The sequence below is a fragment of the Dromiciops gliroides genome, chromosome X, assembly GCF_019393635.1.
Source record: "Dromiciops gliroides isolate mDroGli1 chromosome X, mDroGli1.pri, whole genome shotgun sequence".
Lineage (NCBI taxonomy): Eukaryota > Metazoa > Chordata > Mammalia > Microbiotheria > Microbiotheriidae > Dromiciops > Dromiciops gliroides.
Window position 1 is genome coordinate 4,074,744 of NC_057867.1, and position 17,924 is coordinate 4,092,667.

Sequence of the window (17,924 nt, forward strand, 5' to 3'; positions counted from 1 at the left end):
TTTTATCTCCATTGGGCACATTAGTTCATGTCCATGTGCATGTGCACGCGTGCACACACACACACACACACACACGCACGCACACACACCCTAATTGTGGCAAGCTGAGTGAGTGCACCGGACGATCGGGGTCAGCCAAACCAAGCAGCTCTACTAAACCAAAGCCATGGACTCACGCAGAGATTGTCTTCTCCCGAGGCTCTGGAGGGAGTCCCACTGTCAAGTGCTTCTGGTGAGAGAGCAAATCTGTGCAGGCCTAGAAGACAGTTGAATATGCCAGGCAAGTCAATGGCCACCTCCCTCACAGCACACTCTTCCCCTGGGGGACAGACTAGGGGGCCCAGAGAGCTGGCCTGGACTCCCCTCCCTCGGCCCCTCCTCTCACTAACACCACATCCCTCGAAGCAGCCAACGGCCTCCCCCAATCTCAAGCGTCCTCTACACGTGACATCTGCAAATTTCAAGTGAATTCACTTCTACAGCCCCCTCGTGTGAAACAGATGTGGTTCCCTAATGGAAAACTCTTTTCAAAAAAGACTTACAAAGCATTTGCTTTGTTCCTGTCAAAAACTGTTCAAAATTCAAAGGCATTGTCCAAAAGACAGAGAAGTAATTCCATCCAATGAGAAGTAGGGTAGGGTGAGTGGCTGGAAAGCCAACCTCAGAATGGAGGAGCCCTGGGTTCAAATACTGCCTCTGTCACACACTGCCCCTGGGCAGTTCTCCAAGTTGATGAGTTGGAGGCAAATTGCCAATGTTCATCAGCAGAAGAAGCTTCTGTACCAATAAAGTCATAGATCCAGCCCCTCCCCTCCCCTTCCCCAACAAACACATCCAAAACTGAAAAGCGACATCAAGTCAGAAAGTATTTGGACATGATGATGAAATGGTTAGCGTTGTGCCAGGCAATATGGGCAAAATGAAGTCTAAGACGTGGCTTTTCAAACTACAAGAGGCCGTCAGAGCCTTTCTTATACTTTCTTTGCCTTGTCCCTCACAAAGCAAGGGGGTGGGGGAGAGGCTTAGGGTTTACCTCGTCCAGGGCTTCTACCTTCTTCTTTAGAATGCCGGAGATGTAGCGTATCAAGCCCCAGTGGCGCGCTTCCCCAACTTTGCTATACAAGGCCATGAGGAGTTCCCGGACCGTCCCACCCTCCTCACCAGAGGTGGCAGTGTTCCAGTCAGGACCCCTAGGTTTGGAAAATCAGGAGGAGAGCACGCAGTCACTTTGGTAAACTGTCCAGCACTTGCCAGGATGACAAGCTGTCCTGACACAAAAATCTGTCTTTTAAAGAAAGAACAGGCTCCCCCAATCTTGCACGGCTGCAGATCATGGAACATTTCATCTGTGAAGAACCCAAACTGTGGGTGACCCAAAGGGTGGAGGAGAGAGATGCACCTGGTGGGTGGAAGGAGGCACAGCATCCAAGGCATACATGGTACCATTGTCACAAGAAGGCCTAGAGACCCAGGGAAAAATTTCTGGGAGGATGTAGACACAAACTGGGTAGGACAATCAGGCACAGAGGGAGTGGGGTGAGGACTGGTGGGGGGAATCCCATGTAGAAGAGTCAGATCCTTCAATCACCGAATAAGCATTTGTTTTGGGGGGAGAGATAACATGTCATGTTTCCCTCTAGGGGAGCAACTGGGAGAATCTTTTGGCCTTTGATCATCCAAAGCTCTGTCCCCAGACTTCTGCCCTCTGGAGCAATAGCCCTGCCTCTGCCCGCTGCCCGCCTCACGTCTCTCCCTTCCCTTCCCCACTCCCTACCAGTGAAAATACCCATTCCCTTGTTGGCTAGCAGGCTGATCAAGGGGTGACCAAATCTGAAAGGGGCACCCTCCCAGAAGAATTGGAATTTTAACTCAAATGAATGAAATCTATACATAGAAAGCTTCGGGCAGCTTCGGGAAATTTCCCAGCACCTCTTCCCAGGGGCAGTTCTGCCCTTAGTGACTGTTAACCTCATCACAACCTTTCCCTGCCTGACCCAACCTACCCTCCCAGCCCCATAATCCAGCCAAACCCGCCTTCTCTCTGTCCATCTCCCATGGCCCCTGCCTTTCCACTGGAGCTTTTTCCTTAGAGAGGCCTCTCCTCCTTTAGCCCCCATCTTGTGCCCAAAGGCTTTTGAGTTCACAGTCTTCATTTCAAACACAAGTCCTGACTTTGGCAGCCTTGGACACTGCCCAGCATCCTCTTCTCCTGGCTTCTCTGTCCTCTCTAGGTCTCTCGTTCTCTCCTGGTTCTTCTCCTACCTGTCTGACTGTTCCTTTTCAGTCCCTAGGTCATGCCCACTAATTAGAGATGTCCCCCAAGGCTGGGGCCTATCCAAATTTTGTCATTTCTACCTTCACAACATCTCTTTCCACTCACACAGTCACCTCATGCCTGGCCTACCGCAATGGCCTTCTTGGCTCTAGTCTCAATAAACCCCAGTTGTCCCCTATGTTATATTATGTTATACATAAAGGATGTTATACATAAAGTATGTCTGAGCCTTGTCTTGATCCCTTGCAACCCAACCCGGTCCTATTGGGATCTCAATTACTGGTTTGTAAGAGGAGTGCAGCTTGCCATCCATCCAGCCTGCCTGGCCAGCGGTGTGCTCCGACAAGACCTCAATGACCATGGTAGGGAGACAACAAGGGATGCCCAGCTATTCTACAGAGTTTAGCAAACTAGAAACAAGAAGGAATGACAGAGAGTCAGCGGGTAGAGGAACCAACAGATGCTGAGAGCTGGCAGGGATATCAGAGGTCATCTAGTCCAACCCCCTTACTTTCTAGAGAAGGAAACTGAAGCACAGGGAGGAGAAGGGACTTGCCCAAGGTCACACAAGTAGGAAGATACAGAGCAAGGATTCAAGCCCAGGTTCATGGCTCCAAACCCACTTCTCTTTTCACTGCTTGATGCTCCTGCTCATACAGCATGGCTGGAAGCTAAGAGCATTCTCCTATTTTCTCTCCCCACTACCGTCTCTCTCTCTCCTCAATACCCATGGGTATTCGTCCCAGCCATGACCATTCTAAGTCTGCCTCCCTCCCACCTTGCTCTGCCCTAACCAGCCCAAGAAAAGGATGAAATCACTGGCCATTGGCCACTGGATTTTACGCCTTACTCATGGGTAATCAAGCCCTCCCCGTGCACAAAACCCATGGGTTTCAGTGTGTCATCTACACAGTAAAACACCCAAATAGGGACTTCTTAATCTTCAAAATAACTGAGTCAGGGTCACATACTTCATGGTGTAAAGAACGTAGAGGATGTCAGCTTGGTCCTGTAAGCTTGGGCACTCGTGCAACTGGCCCACCAGGGCTTGGAAGTCTATCTTCCCAGACTCATCCCGGGGAAGGTGCATCTCCACATGGACAGAAGGAACCTGTAACAGGTAATGGAGCAGGGAAAGAGAAGGGAAAGGAGAAGAGGGGAAGAAGATGGAGGAAGATGTGACGGAGGAGGAGGAGGAGGAGGGGGAGGAGGAAGGGGAGGAGAAGGAAAAGGGGAAGAAGGGTCCCCCAAATGATTTTTGGTCAATCAGGCAGCACCCCCAGACCCAATCAATCTCCATCCCCCCAATCCCCATGTCTATAAGAGGACTGCAGCTCTGATTTGAGTGTCAGCATCTGGGAAAGCTACCAAGCCAGAAGCTGCTGCTGCCTCGGGTCTCTTTTCTGCAACCAAACAAGAGCAAACACAATGGGTTGAAATCAAAAGAGGAAATCAGTGTTTCCCGCCCCACTGGTTGAGCACAGAAGGCCAAAGTGGTAGCTGCCTGCAGAGATCAGTGCCCATTTGCTGGAGGGGTGACAGTAGCTGAGAGTGCTTTCTGTCAGATTACCTGCTCAGCTTGGGGAGGGAGAGGTGTGGCATCCAGGAAGCTGAATGAAGTCCGGGAGGCTGGCAGCAATTTTGTGGGAAGGTACATGTGAGCATCTGGAAGAAGTCAGCATTGGAGGAGGGCTGGATGCATCAGGAGACCAAACATTTCCCACAGGTTGGGGCTTAAGGAAAAGCTATCCTGGGTATCCAGAAGTAATCAGTCCCCACTTACTGGGCAGTTCTGTGGAGCGCAGCCAAGGGAAACCAGCCCTTTGGGTTGACCAACTCCAAGGAAAGGAGATGTCACCATTAACCTGTTTCCCAAAGGTCTAAGCTCCTAGGAGCATTGATTCAGAGCTGGAAGGGGCTTCAGGAGCTGTCTTGCCTAACCCCTTCATTTCACAGATGAAAAAACTGAGACTCCAAGAGGTTTGATGACTGTCTCAAGGGCACATAGGCAGCAGAGTTGAGATTTGAAGCTAAGGCTTCTGCCTCCAAAGCCAGTGTTTTTTCTACTATGTCACATGACCATGGTTTGCTTGAGGTACACCATGCAGCCGAGGTGGCCAGAATCACTTCCATAAAACCCAGCACCAAAAGCAGTGAGTATGGTCATACTGACCTTGCTACAGGCACAAGGAGCTTTCCTCGTCCTACCTGCTGATGCTTCTGGGTGAGGACATCCCCTCCCTGTGCACACAAAGACAGGGAAAGCTGGTCCTCATCCTAGACCCATGAAGAAGCGGGGGAACCTAAACCACCAGAACCTGTAAGGAGGAGTACTTGGGTCCTCTGCACCATTGCCCAGGGACAAGGACAAAAGAAGAAAGGTCAAACAACTACCCAAGTAAGGGAGCAGCAGAGCTGGGAGCCCAACTCCCCATCTTAAGGCTAGCAGGCTAGTGGGCTAGCAGTTCCTCTCTTAGCATACTCCCTCTGGACAGAGGAAAAGCCCCAGGGTCTGGACACTAAGCGCTGTGCTGCCCACCTACAGTGGTGCCAATGTCTGATACAGCTGGGCCTCTCGTTAGTGGGTGTCAATGGCGTATAGATGACAAGACCATGCATGCAGAGTTTTCCCAGCTTGTAGTGGGCCCCCAGCCATGGAGCACTGCTCTCCTGGGCACTCAGAGAAGTGACAAGAGCCTCCATTACAGACCCTGCTGAAGGATGGGAGCCTGGGCAAGGCTTGTAGACAGAGAGTGCCACCCTGAGTACACTCTCTAAGTTCCAGGTTTCCCTCTTCTTTTTGCAGCTATTGGCAATATCACGTTCCATTTCTCCTCTGCTGATGAAACTACCTCTAAGGGAGCAAAGAAAAGGTCCCTACCCCTCTCCCAGGAGCTTCTTCTGTCCCCCTGACCACAAGTGGCTCCACTGCCCTGGCTGGCTCCCTCAAGTCTATGGCAGAAGTGGTCACAGCCAGGCAGCAGCCCAGTAAGGAGGCTGGCTCCCCCATCTCACTTCCAGGCCTTTATCTTTCTCCTTCTCATTCTCTTCCTCATTCTCCCCATCTTTCTCACTTTCCTCTTCTTCCCCCTTCCTCTTCCTCCTCCTTCCCCTCTTCTTCCTCTTCCCGGGAGCCATGGGTTTACTTACTCTGCACATGCAGGTCCTTAGCTTTGGTCACCAAGGACATGAAGTCACAGGTTGTTTGCACGGCTGTTCGGAAGCGATCAAGACCTCCCTGCTGGGCAGTAGAGGCCAGTGTGGGCTTGGGTGCCGTGTGCTCCAAAAGGTGGTCCAAGTACCGCAGAACTTCATCACCATCACTGGCTGCAGGGTTAGTGGGGGAGGAGAGAGAAAAGGAGCACATTTTGGTTCATTCCTTCACAACCCATGCTAGAAAAATTGCAGGCCTGGCTTACCCACACACAGAGAGCAAGCACCACACTGGAAATTCATAGGAAGGAAAAGAGTGTAGAGTCATTCCACAAACCCCAACCCTTGGACCTCTGCCTAAGATTCATTCGTTCAGGAATCATTCATTTACCCATTCATGCACCACTTACTGACCCCTTACTGACATGCGCCCACCTTTCTGTGGGAATCTAAGAGAGATACAGTCTCTGCCCTTGGTTTATTAGAATCTAGTCAGGGAGATCATTATAACCCAGCATAGGAAGGGTTAGGGTTAGGGGACCCTTGCTCCTCAGAACATACACGTGAAATGCAAGAGGAACCCAGATCTAGAAACAGGAAAGACCTATCATAGGCCAGCTGGGCTGACCAGCTCTCCTATTTAATAAAGGAGAAAACTGAGTCCCAGAGAGACTGAGTCACACTCAACTGAGTCACACAGAGAGACTGAGTCACACACAAACAGGATTGGAACCTGAATGTTCTTACTCAAGCATAAGCACTTTTCTGGCCAGAGCAATCACCAATGATGCCATGACAAGGATTGCACTTAAGCTTGAACTTCAAGCATAGCTAGGATCTCCAGAGGGTAAGATGGAGGTAGGTTGGGGGTGGGAGTGCAAGGGAATTCCAGAGGGAGGGAGCAGAAGAAAAGGATGAATGGAACAAAGGCCTCGGGTAAGTGTGTGTGTGGGGGTACAGGATCAAGGGCACAGGTGGCAAGGTTAGCCTCAGAAAGGGAGAAGGACACAGCTGGCTTCTGGTACATCTCTCCCTCACACCCACAGTCTGACATTTTTTCCTTTTCTTCCTCCTCCTCTTCCTCCAACCCTCTGCACTCTCCACAGATGAGATCAAGGCCCTCTGGTGAGAGTGCCTCTGCCTCCCTCTTCTCTACCATAGAGTTTCTTGCCACTTCTGCCCATCTTCTTCTTCCTGCTTCCCCACAACACACATGATTCTGCATCATCCGGGTCTCCTTTCCCACTGCTTCCTCCTGTGTATTCAGTCAGGGTGAAGACAGGGAAGTGAGAGCACTTGTGGCAGCCACAGATTACCACGGCTATTAAGAAGATTTGGGGTCCCTGCCTATGGCTGCATGACTTTGGATTCCCTGTCTCTTACCATGCTTGGAGGAGTTGAAGCCATCCAGCCAGTTGTCTGAGCACAGCCCTTCATCACTGTAGTCATCGTCTCCATCATCATAATCCCCACCAAAAGGCTTCCCCTCCTGGCCGGGATCCATGAAGCTCAGGTGTGTACAGCAGGATGTCGTCAGGAACTCAGACAGTTTCCCTGCTTGGACCCTGATCATTGGGGCAGAGAGAAGAGGAGCAAATAAGGTGCAATGCTTCCTGAAGTCCAGGTTCTTCAGGGGAAGCCTGAAGATTTAGACTCAGAACCTCTGTTAGGGGTTCGTAGTGTTGAAAGCTATGCAATTTCACACCATCCCTACACTGATGCTGAAACTGTGCTAACAAGGCCAAGGGAAATACAAGGAATCAACAGTCAACAAGCAGAGATTAAGCCCCTACTGTGAGTCAGGTACTGTGCTGACAACCCAGATGGACCAATTAACTTGGCTTGGTTCCTACCACAGCCTGTGGTCACAAAGGGAACCAGGAAAAAGAATGGGTGCAGCTGAGGACAAGCCTATGACCATGGTCCCCCAAAGAACTCCAAGGCCATCTATGCTTTGGGAGGTGACAGTACAATGGAATGGAAAGTGGATCAGACTCAGAATCAAAGGACCCAAGGTGTTCACTCCTTTCTGCCTGTGTCCTTGGCCAAGTTACTTCTCTCTGGGCCTCAGTTTCCCTCTCTGTAAAATTTGGGGCTTGGACTAGATGGCCTCCAGGATCCCTTCCATCTCTAAAGCACATGTTATCCTTTGTGAGCGAGAGGAGGAGTAAATAGGATCCTCTTGGGCCTCCAGAGTTTGGCCTTTCCGTTTGGGCTCTTCTCTAAAACATCTTGTGATCTTGGCTCTGACACTGAAGCCAGGGAACTAGGGGGAACACCAGAGCCTCGATCTGGTCTAAGCGGCATCAGAATGGGATCCATCTGGGGATGAAGGGACCTACAGTCCTGGCCTACACTGCCCCGTCCACGCCTGTTATTCCAGGGGCCAGCAGGAAAGGTCACTTACCTTGCCCCACCAAAATAGCCATCCTGCATTTTTCTGAGCACAGCCAGGACGGATGCATTTATGGTGGTTCCAGATTCATCTTGATATAGAGAAAAGAAATATTTAGTGCCAGAATTCTGAGGTGGTAAAAAAAAAGCAGCAAGTGTTTGCAACTGTTCCATCAGAGATGATGAGTCTGATGAATTGTTTGCCCTCTCAACCCTGAGTGGGGCGGGGCCGTGTGGCTGTTTAACAATCATGCCCCCTTTGGAAGGGCAGCCAATGGAATGCTTGGCATGGGAGTCCCTAAGGCCACACCTCTATACCTCAATAAGATACTAAGAGCCTCATGGACCCTCCATAGAGCACAGCTTTGTCCCAGAGCAGACCCCCAACGTGTACTCTGGGACATCGGGAGAACAGGATGGGTTCTAGGCTGGCCTTCCAGGAACTCTGGTTTATTCCAAGAGAGCCCTGTCCAGGGACCTCACTAAGATACTATCCCCCAAAGCAAAGATCCCAAGAAATATTCCAAAGAAGTCCAAGTATCCTCAGGCCAGTCATGGTGGACTTGAACTCTTTCAGGGCTTCCCCCAGGATCTCTTCCCCTTTCTCCCAGCTGGAGTGCTGAACTTGGAGTCCAGAAGGCTTCCCACTCTGAGCCTCAGGCATTTGTCTAAGACCAGATGTCATAGGCAGACTGTGGGCTCTGGGGGCAGGGGAGGGGCGAGGGAGTAAAGTCCCCCCCCCCACTGATGAAAGCCCAAGGCCTCACCTCCTCCTTGCCCTCCATTCTCTACCCTCTCCTGACTACTCCTACGGCCCAGATCCATACCTGCATGGTCCTCTCAGCTCCCTATTTCCTAATGTATCCAGGGTCAATTCTGCTAGACCCCAAGGCCCTTTGGGATCCTAGCTCTGCCTTCCCAATCTCACCTTTGTTTCCCATCATGCCCCAGCTGCCCCTCCTGCTCTGGATCTTCCCCAGACCTTGCTCACTCCTGCCCTTAGGCCTTAGCCATCTGGAGCCCTGAGAAACCTGAGGACTACAAAGTGCTTTCTTTCCTCATGACAACCCTGGCAGGGAAGAAGGGCAAGTGTAAGAACCACCATGTTCAGGCAGCTTGAGGTGGGTAAGTGACCAGGTTGGACCCCACAGACAGTGCAATAGGCCTCTTTCTGGAAGGCTGAGCAGGGTGAGAGCCCTCGATTGCCTCAGGAGATAGATGCTCAGGCATTTTCTTTACAATGACTCTGAGACAGAGATAGGCAGCCAGCAAGTGTCAGAGTATGGGTGAGAGTGGGAGACCCCAGTTCGAGTCCAGACTCTGCCACCAACTCACCATATGACCTTAGGCAAGTCATGGCCTTCTTCCCCCTTCCACAAGTCTAAATGCTCAGTCCGACCCTCCATCATTAAGCTAGCCCACAGAATATAGCATTGTATTACACACTGCCTTCCATTACTTCATGGGAGTCCACCTTCTTTCCAATGAGATTTTAGGCTTCTTGAGGGCAGGGCTTGGCACACAGTCACTACTTAGCAAGTACTTCTGTATCAACTGAAATGGGATAAAGCACATGCCTGATGCCTCCTGTCTCAAAATGTGACAACTCCCCTAAGACAGAGCCAAAGTTCCAAGGCCTCTGTCTGAACCACGACTGATTAAAACCTAAACACAGTCTATCACAACCGGCAATTAGGGGCCCTTTGACAGAGCAAAGAAAGCCAAGATGGAGACTTAACAGAAGCCATTGCATCAGTGGGAGCCCCAATTCCTAGACACTAAAAAAAGAAGCAAAGTCTCATGATCTTTGCAGGAAGAGACGCCAAAAGGGAGAAAGAAAGGCCCAGAGCTTGTTCTCTCCTGGATCTGAAGGCTCTTTCCTGACTGATGCTGATGCTGACACTGGTAGACTTCTAAGAACAACCTCAACTGAGGCAGGGAGGCAGGCACTAGAGGTATCATTGCCTTCACTAGTAAAATGAAAAAGTGGAGGACCAGAGAACCTAGAGGACCATGGAGCTTAACAGGAGCCAAAGGGTTATGGCATCCAAGCCAGCACCCCAGCTTAGACAGGAGGGTGGGCCAAGGGCGGTACGGGGCAGAGGCTGGATTGGGGCCTCCATTTCTCTTGACCCTCCAAAGAGAAAACAGATTCAAAGTACTTAGGAAGTGTCACTTTCTTCGAGTGGGTGGGCTTGTGTTACCGGAGGGACCATTGGTTCAGTTGGATTCTACTGTCAGTGAATCCAGGAGCTTAATGGAGTCAAGCATTCCTTGAACCTTCTAGAAATCCAGTCAGCTGCTTTCTTCCATGCCTCCCACGAGTCTTACCAAGCATGGTGTGCAGGATGGGAAAGGTGATGGTGGGGCGGCCTGTCATTCTCCAGCGGCTACACAGGTAGGAGAGGTCTGTCCGCAGCATCTCTACTATCATCTTGTTGTCAAGGGCCAAGTAGAACTGTTGCTGATCTATGAACTGAGGGAAAAACGCAGGAGACAGAAGAAATTGCCATCACTAGCATTCAATACTGTTGAGGAAATGCCCACAAACCCACAGCTACAGTGTCCCACAAACTCACTGCTTGAAAGTGGCCAAGGCACGTGGTGGTGGCAACCACGTTTCAGAGGGAGACACCTAATGATGGGTGTGGAGATGTGTGCCATGGGCAAGGATGGACAACCATTCCCCTCACCCCCTGGCCCAGCACTGGAAAACTGTGCCCCCTCTTTGCATGTGATGCTGTCTGCAGGAAGCAGTCAATCAACAAGCATTTATGGGGCTTGGTATGACAAGATAAATACCAAATTGATACACAGAGCAGAATTGGGGACCTTTATATGGGCATTTAAGAAAAGTGCTGCTCTTCCAAAGTTACCAATGTTCTCTTGCTTGCCAATTGTCATTCTTCATGAGCTCTCTCTGTAGCCCTCAACACTGTGGGTCACTCTCTTTTCTCTAGGTTTTCAGTATCTTCCCCCCACCCTGCCCCGTTCTCCTCCTTCCTCTCGGAGCACCCCCTCTCCATCTCCTTTGCTGGATCCTCCTCCAGATCACTCCCTCCAACCACAGGTGTCCCCTGGGCTCTGTTCTGGGCCCTTTTCCCCTCTTCTCCCTCCAGACCACTTTACTTGCTTATCTCACCAGTTCCCATGGATTTAAGGACCATTTCTATGCTGATGATTCTCCAATCTACTTTTCTTGGCGCAACTTCTCAGCTGATGTCCACCACCTCTCAGACATCTTGATGTGGGTGTCCAGCAGGTATCTTAAACTCCACATGGCCAAAACGGAGCTCATTCTCTTTCCCTGCTAAATCCTGCTTCCCCTTCCCTATTACTGTCAAGAGCAACACCCTCCTCCCAGTCCCTCAGGCTCATACCCTAGGAGTCATCCTGGGCTCCCCACTCTCTCACCCCCCCTCATATCCAATATGGTACCAAGGCCTGGCCCGTGAACCTGTTCAATATCTCTGATTATGCCCCCTTCTCTCCTCTGACACTATCCCCACCCTGGTATAGGCTCTCATCACCTCACCTCTGGACTATGATAAAAGCCTGCTTGGGCAGGGGGCTCTGCCTGCCTCCAGTCTCTCCTCACTCCAGGCCACTGTCCACTCAGCTATCAAAGTGATCTCCTTAAATCACAGGTCCAACCATGTCACCCTGCCCCTACTCAATAAACTAGTCCTCCCTACTGCCTCCTGGATCCAATATAAAATGCTCCATTTGGCATTCAAAGCCTTTCATAACCTGCCTCCTCCGAGCTTTCCAGTCTTCTTGGTTTTTGTTTTTGTTTTTTGACAGTTTTTTTTTTGCAGGGCAATAAGTGACTTGCCCAGGGTCACACAGCTAGTAAGTGTCAAGTGTCTGAGGTTGGATTTGAACTCAGGTCCTCCTGAACCCAGGGCTTGTGCTTTATCCACTGTACCACCAACTTCCCACTTTCCAGTCTTCTTATACCTTGCTCCCTGACTCATACTCTGCAATTGCTACCTCTTCTACCAACAAGCCCCTCCATCTCTGGGCTCCGGACATTTTCTCTGGCCATCTCCCAGGCCTGGAACACTGCCTCTACTGTGTCCTTCCTGCCTTCCCTGGCCTCCTTTAAGTCCCAGCTAAAATCTTGCCTTCTCTAGAAAGCCTTTCTTCCAACCCTTCTTAATTCTAGTGCCTTCCTTCTGCTAATTATTTCTCATTTATCCTGAATGTAACTTGTTTGCACATAGCTATTTATATATTGTCTCCCCCTTTAGACTGGAAGTTCCTCAAGGGCAGGGACTATCTTTTGCCTCTTTTTGTATCCCCAGCATTTAGCACAGTGCCTGTCATCTAATAGGTATTAAATCAATGTTGACTGATTGCTTGGCTTATGATCCAGATGATGAGCTTCACATGTGGGTGTACCCCAAGGCTCTGTCCTGGGCTGCCTTCTTGTTTTATAGTCTCTCACTTTGCAATCTCCTCAGCTTCTGTGAGTTTTATAATCATCTAGTCTCTCTCTTGAGTTCCTGTACCACATGACAACTAGCAAACCTTTATAACCTGGATGTCCCATCGGCATCTTGAGCTCAACATGTCCAAAAACCAGAAGCTCATTATTTTACCTCCAAACTCCTTCCCTCTTCCAAACCTCCCCATTTCTGGCAAGGGCACCACCGCCTTCCACAAATACTACCAAAGGAAATCAGATTTGTAAGTGTTTAGCACAGTGCCTGGTACACAGTCAATGCTTGTTCCCTCCCTGTTCCTTTTTCCTCAATGTACTCAAAAGGTACTGCCCTAGCGGGCAGCTAGGTGGTGCAGTGGATAAAGCACCAGCCCTGGATTCAGGAGGACCTGAGTTCAAATCCAGCCTCAGACACTTGACACTTACTAGCTGTGCGACCCTGGGCAAGTCACTTAACCTTCACTGCTCCACAATAAAGAAGGTACTGCCCCTTCCCCACTACCCCCAGACAACCAAACAGTCACCACATCTCTCCCATCTATCCCTTCCCCACTACCCACACAGCCATCACCTGAGGTCCGGCCCTTACCTCTCTGATTCTTACAACAGCCTTCTCATCAATCTCCCAGCCTTAAGTCTTTCCCCACTTCAATCTATCCTATACACAGCCGCCAAAGGGATTTTCCCTAAGCACAGGGTTAACTGTGGTACTCCCCTCCTCTAAATTCCAGTGGCTTCCTATTGCCTCCAAAATAAAATATAGGATTCTCTTGTTTGGCATCTAAAGCCCTTCATAGGCAGCTAGGTGGCACAGTCGATAAAGCACCAGCCCTGGATTCAGGAGGATCTGAGTTCAAATGCGGCCTCAGACACTTGACACTTAACTAGCTGTGTGACCCTGGGCAAGTCACTTAACCCTCATTGCCCTGTTCCCCCCCCAAAAAAAATGCCTTAAAAAACAAACAAAAAAATAAAGCCCTTCATAACCTGGTCCCAGCCAGCCTTTCCGGCCTTAATATACACTCTCTGGTCCAGCCAAACTGGCTTCCTTGCTGTTCCTCACACATGGTACTCCATGTCCCACCTGTGAACTAAACATCCCCCATGCCTGGAATCCCTCTCTACCTTCAGGCACCCCCCCTCTGGACTCCTCCCTTGGTGCCCTCCCTCCCCAACTCCCTTGGGTTTGGCTGCTGTTTATCTCTATGTATCAATATACACACAGGGTATCTGCGCCAAGAGGCTCTAAGCGCCTGCTTCCCTTCTGTTTGTCTCTGTCTCTATCTCCTTGGAGCCTAATGAAGTGCCCAGCACAAGCAGGCACCTACTAACTACCTCCTCATTGACTGATCGCAGACCCCATCATTACACAGGAGCCTTTGGTAGGAACCTTTGACATCTGCCCTGGGCCGTGTGAAGTCAAGCTGCAGCAGCTGTTGTTCAGGACAAGGAGAGGGGTGGTTAAGCCACCTCAGGTTGTTGTGCTTGGAGAAGAGTTGGGAGGTGGGGTGTTGTCGCTATTACAAGATCATGCAAACTCTCGTTGGACACCCAAAGAGGGGAAGGGGTTTGCTCAAGGTCACCCAGGTAGGAAGCAGCAGAGCTGGGATAGAAAGGCAGGTCTTCTGTCCTTTCCCCTCCCCCAGGCTGACCTCAAATGTAGGCTAGGGAGAAGCCTGATTCTGGGTAACCTCAGAGCCCAGCAAAGTCACTCACAGTGCTCAATCAAAGGCAGCAGGTCAGCTGAGCATGATCCTAGGACTTTTTTGGGGAGTGGCAATGAGGGTTAAGTGACTTGCCCAGGGTCACACAGATAAGTGTCAAGTGTCTGAGTCTGGATTTGAACTTAGGTCCTCTTGAATCCAGGGCTGGTGCTTTATCCACTGCGCCACCTAGCTGCCCCTGATCCTAGGACTCTTAGGGTGGCCCTTATATGATGGTGGCCCTCAAGACACTAGACAACGAGAAACTAGTACCTTCCTGGCCAGCAGATGTTCCATTCATTCACCAGCCTATTTTACCCACCTGTGGCGTGAAAGCGAAGATGGTTTTGCGAATGTCATAGAGCTTAGATGTTCCCAGGACCCCCATGTGTCGATATGGTCTTCCACTGAGTTTCATCCGGCTGTTACGGCCTAAGACAGGATTGAGAAATTGTCACCATATTGATTATTAGGCTGGAAATCTGTTCTAAGTGTCCAGTGTAGGTGAATTATTCTGCTCAGCAATCTGGGGTTTGGGGCGGGGGGGGGGGGGGGAATGGAAGGGAAGTAATCAGCATAGCTTAGCCCTCTGGTCAAGCTGCTTACATGCTGATCAGGGAGCCATGATGAATATCCAAGAAAGTTACCAGAGGAGAACAGACTCCTGATGGAAAATGCTCTCCATATCCAGGAAAAGAACTATGGAGTCTGAATGCAGATGGAAGCAGATTGTTTTCACTTTTCTTTTTGGTTTTACCTTTTGTTCTGATTCTTCTCTCACAACATGACTAATGTGGAAATATGTTTAACATGACTGTAATATATAACCTATATCAGATTGTCCTTGGGAGGGGGGAGGGAAGGGAGGGAGGGAGAATAATTTGGGACTAGAAATCTTATAAAAACCAATGCTGAAAACTATCTCTACGTGGAACTGGAAAAAATAAAGTGCTATTAAGATGTAACAAAACAAACCAATCAATCAATCAATCAATCAATTAATATCTACTCCCAGACATGCCTAAAATGGGGAAAAGGACATGGGCAGCAGGCACCCACTAGGATGCACCAGGCAAGCCACGTGTGCCTAGACTTCAGGTAGGCTGCCTGGTGGCCATGAGTGGGAAGGCCAAAGCCAGGTTGCCTCAAGAAACAGAATGAGAAGGGGCAGCTAGGTGGCACAGTGGATAGAGCACCGACCCTGGATTCAGGAGGACCTGAGTTCAAATCCGACCTCAGACACTTGACATTTAATAGCTGTGTGACCCTGGGCAAGTCACTTAACCCCCATTGTCCCACAAAAAAATTTAATTAATTAATTAAAGAAACAGAATGAGAAGCAGGGTGGTGAACAGGGAGCTGGGCAAGCAAGGACGATCTGGCAATAAATGGAAGGAATGACTGGGTTGAACGAACACCCAATGTAAGGCTATGCTGGGCTTATGGTTCAGAAGCACAGCCTATCCTCCAACATCCCTGCCTCATCTCCCATGTCTCCTCTGCCCCCCCTTAGAATAGAAACTCCTTCAGGACAGGGACTAGCTGGCCTTGTGTATTATTACGGATGGATCCTTAGCATACAGTAAACATATAATAAATGGGCTCTCTCTCTCTCTCCTTATTTGTAGAAGCTATGCCTCCCTCAGTGCAGTCCAAGATCACATGAGCATTTTCAGCTGCTATGTCTTAGTACCGATTCATACTGAGCTTGCGGTTCATTAAAAAAGCCAGACCTTTTTCTGAAGAATTAGTCTAATTGTGCTCTGGCCCACCCTTACCCCCATTTTGTACTTGTAAAGTGGATTTTTAAGGCAAAGTTACTATTTTCCAGCTCTCCCTCTTGAATTTCACCTTATTGAATCTAGCCCAATGCTCTAGCCTGTTAAGATCCTCTTAGATGGTGTTAGATCCACCATCCATTCCTCCCATTTTGGTGTCATCGGCAGATTTGGTGGGCATGCCCTCCATGCTGAATGTAAAACGGCTCTGGGCCAAGAACAGATCATGGAGGCACTATCCTGGAGACATACCGCCCCATTTATGACTCTAGCCACTCAATCTGTAATTCTGTGACTGGATAGCCCTCCTCTCCCCATCTCATCCACAAGAATCATGGCTAATAATGTCAAATGCTCTGCTACAGAAACTTTTGCTAAGCTAGAACCACAGCTTTTTCTGCTCCAACACGTTAGTAATGAGGAGAGAAAGAGTGCTTTCATGACCCTAGCATGTGCCCTTTGAGGTTAAAGGGCAGCCTCAGAAATTCATCTCAAACTCAAGCCAATAATAGACTAGGAAGTAGTCATTTTCTTGGAGGCTTATCCAACCCAGCCACCCCCACCCCACAAAACCCAAAGCTCCAATGAATAAGTAGGAACAATAAGAATACCCACCATTTAGACAACACTTTAAAGTTTACAAGTACCATACACATATTATTCTCACTTTACAGTTGAAGAAACTGAGACTGAACCTGAGGCACTCAGGTTTCTTCTTATCCCCTGTGCCGCCTGGCAACCCACAAAAGTCAGGCATTAATTAATCTCACTGTTGTCATCTCCCATTCTACGCATGACTTCCAAGGATGGGTGGGGCCAACATGGTTGTCAATCTTGTTGGTCTCCAGTGATGCCCTGCAGCATCTATTTACTGTTTACTCCCCACAGGCAGTGAGCTGTCTGGTGAAGGAGGCCTCCTTCCAAAGGCCATATGGAGGAGCTAGAAGGAGGCAGAGGGAAGCTCTGATTCTACCATCCCTAAATTCCAGCTCCAGGTCGATAGAATCCAATGGTGCGGGATGAAGCCAAGTGCCAGGGAAACAGAGGGCTTTGCTTACCTAGGCTGGCATAGATGTGGCTGAGGATTCGGGCTGGCTGGATTCTGATAGGGTACACTTCAGCAATTGTCTCCGCGTCAATGCCATTGGCCCTCAGGATGGCTTTGATGTCTTCTGTTTCAGCAAGGATGGACACTAAGGGAAGAGAAAGGCGAGACTAGCCACAGAAGAGCCTTTGCTTCTTTGGTCTTTTCTACATCACTGTCCCTTCCCCATACCTCACAGGCCCAGCAACAACAGATAGCCAGCATGCGTATCCTCCCACAGCCCCTCCAACAACTGATGCCAATGGCTGTGAGGAGGAGCTTCAGAGAGCATGCTTTCTTCTCTTGAGAACTGCCTACTCATCTCCTTCCATCGTTTACCTCTTGGAGAAAAGCTCTCATTTGTCACCAGCAAAAAGTGAAAAGATCTATATCCACATAAAGTTCTACTACTTTTGAATGATCTCCTTTAAAAGGAATCAGCTCTAATATTGAGTCTAGTAGGCTCTGCTTCTGGCTTGGTCACTGAGGGCTTATGGGTAATTATCCTGTTTGCCTGGGAGCTCATTTCTAAAAGAGGCAAAATCCTCTGCAGAAAAATTGGCAGCTTCTATAGAGAGTAAAGCGGGAGAGGGGGCAGCTGGGTGGCACAGTGGATAAAGCACCGGCCCTGGATTCAGAAGGACCTGAGTTCAAATTTGACCTCAAACACTTGACACTTACTGGCTGTGTGACCCTGGGCAAGTCACTTAACCCTCATTTCCCCACCCCCACCCCAAAAAAGAGTAAAGCGGGAGAAAATATTTGTGTCAAAGACCATCAATAAAAGTCAATATCCAGAATGTCAAGGGAATTGACACATATATCTAATACCAAGAACCATTTTGCCATAAACCAACAGAGATGAAGAGTTTTCAAAAGAAGAAATGCAAACTCTAAGTGACTCAGGAAAATATACTTTGCATCTCCAAGAATAAGAGAAATGTGCATTCAAATAACTTGGAGGCTCCTCTTCATGCTTTGTATCAAAATGTGGAAACAGTTAATGATAGAGGAGCTATGAGAAGACAGACACGCTTGGTGTATTTCTGGTGAAGCCAAGAAGTGATCTGACCATTCTGGAAAGCAATGG

General features: G+C 49.4%; 1 protein-coding gene across 2 annotated transcripts in view; it reads right to left on the reverse strand.

The window, feature by feature from the left end:
• The window catches only part of PHKA1 (phosphorylase kinase regulatory subunit alpha 1), an 80,150-nt gene that overhangs the window by 22,898 nt on the left and 39,328 nt on the right, over positions 1-17,924 (reverse strand). For both annotated transcript variants that reach the window (XM_043974168.1, XM_043974166.1), the window contains exons 14-23: positions 16,809-16,943; positions 14,295-14,404; positions 10,154-10,298; positions 7,836-7,914; positions 6,812-6,993; positions 5,426-5,602; positions 3,846-3,940; positions 3,247-3,386; positions 1,034-1,190; positions 177-256 (exon numbers count right to left, since the gene is read on the reverse strand). In XM_043974168.1, coding sequence (XP_043830103.1) covers positions 177-256; positions 1,034-1,190; positions 3,247-3,386; positions 3,846-3,940; positions 5,426-5,602; positions 6,812-6,993; positions 7,836-7,914; positions 10,154-10,298; positions 14,295-14,404; positions 16,809-16,943 — 1,300 coding nt within the window. The remainder of the gene's footprint in view (positions 1-176; positions 257-1,033; positions 1,191-3,246; positions 3,387-3,845; positions 3,941-5,425; positions 5,603-6,811; positions 6,994-7,835; positions 7,915-10,153; positions 10,299-14,294; positions 14,405-16,808; positions 16,944-17,924) is intronic.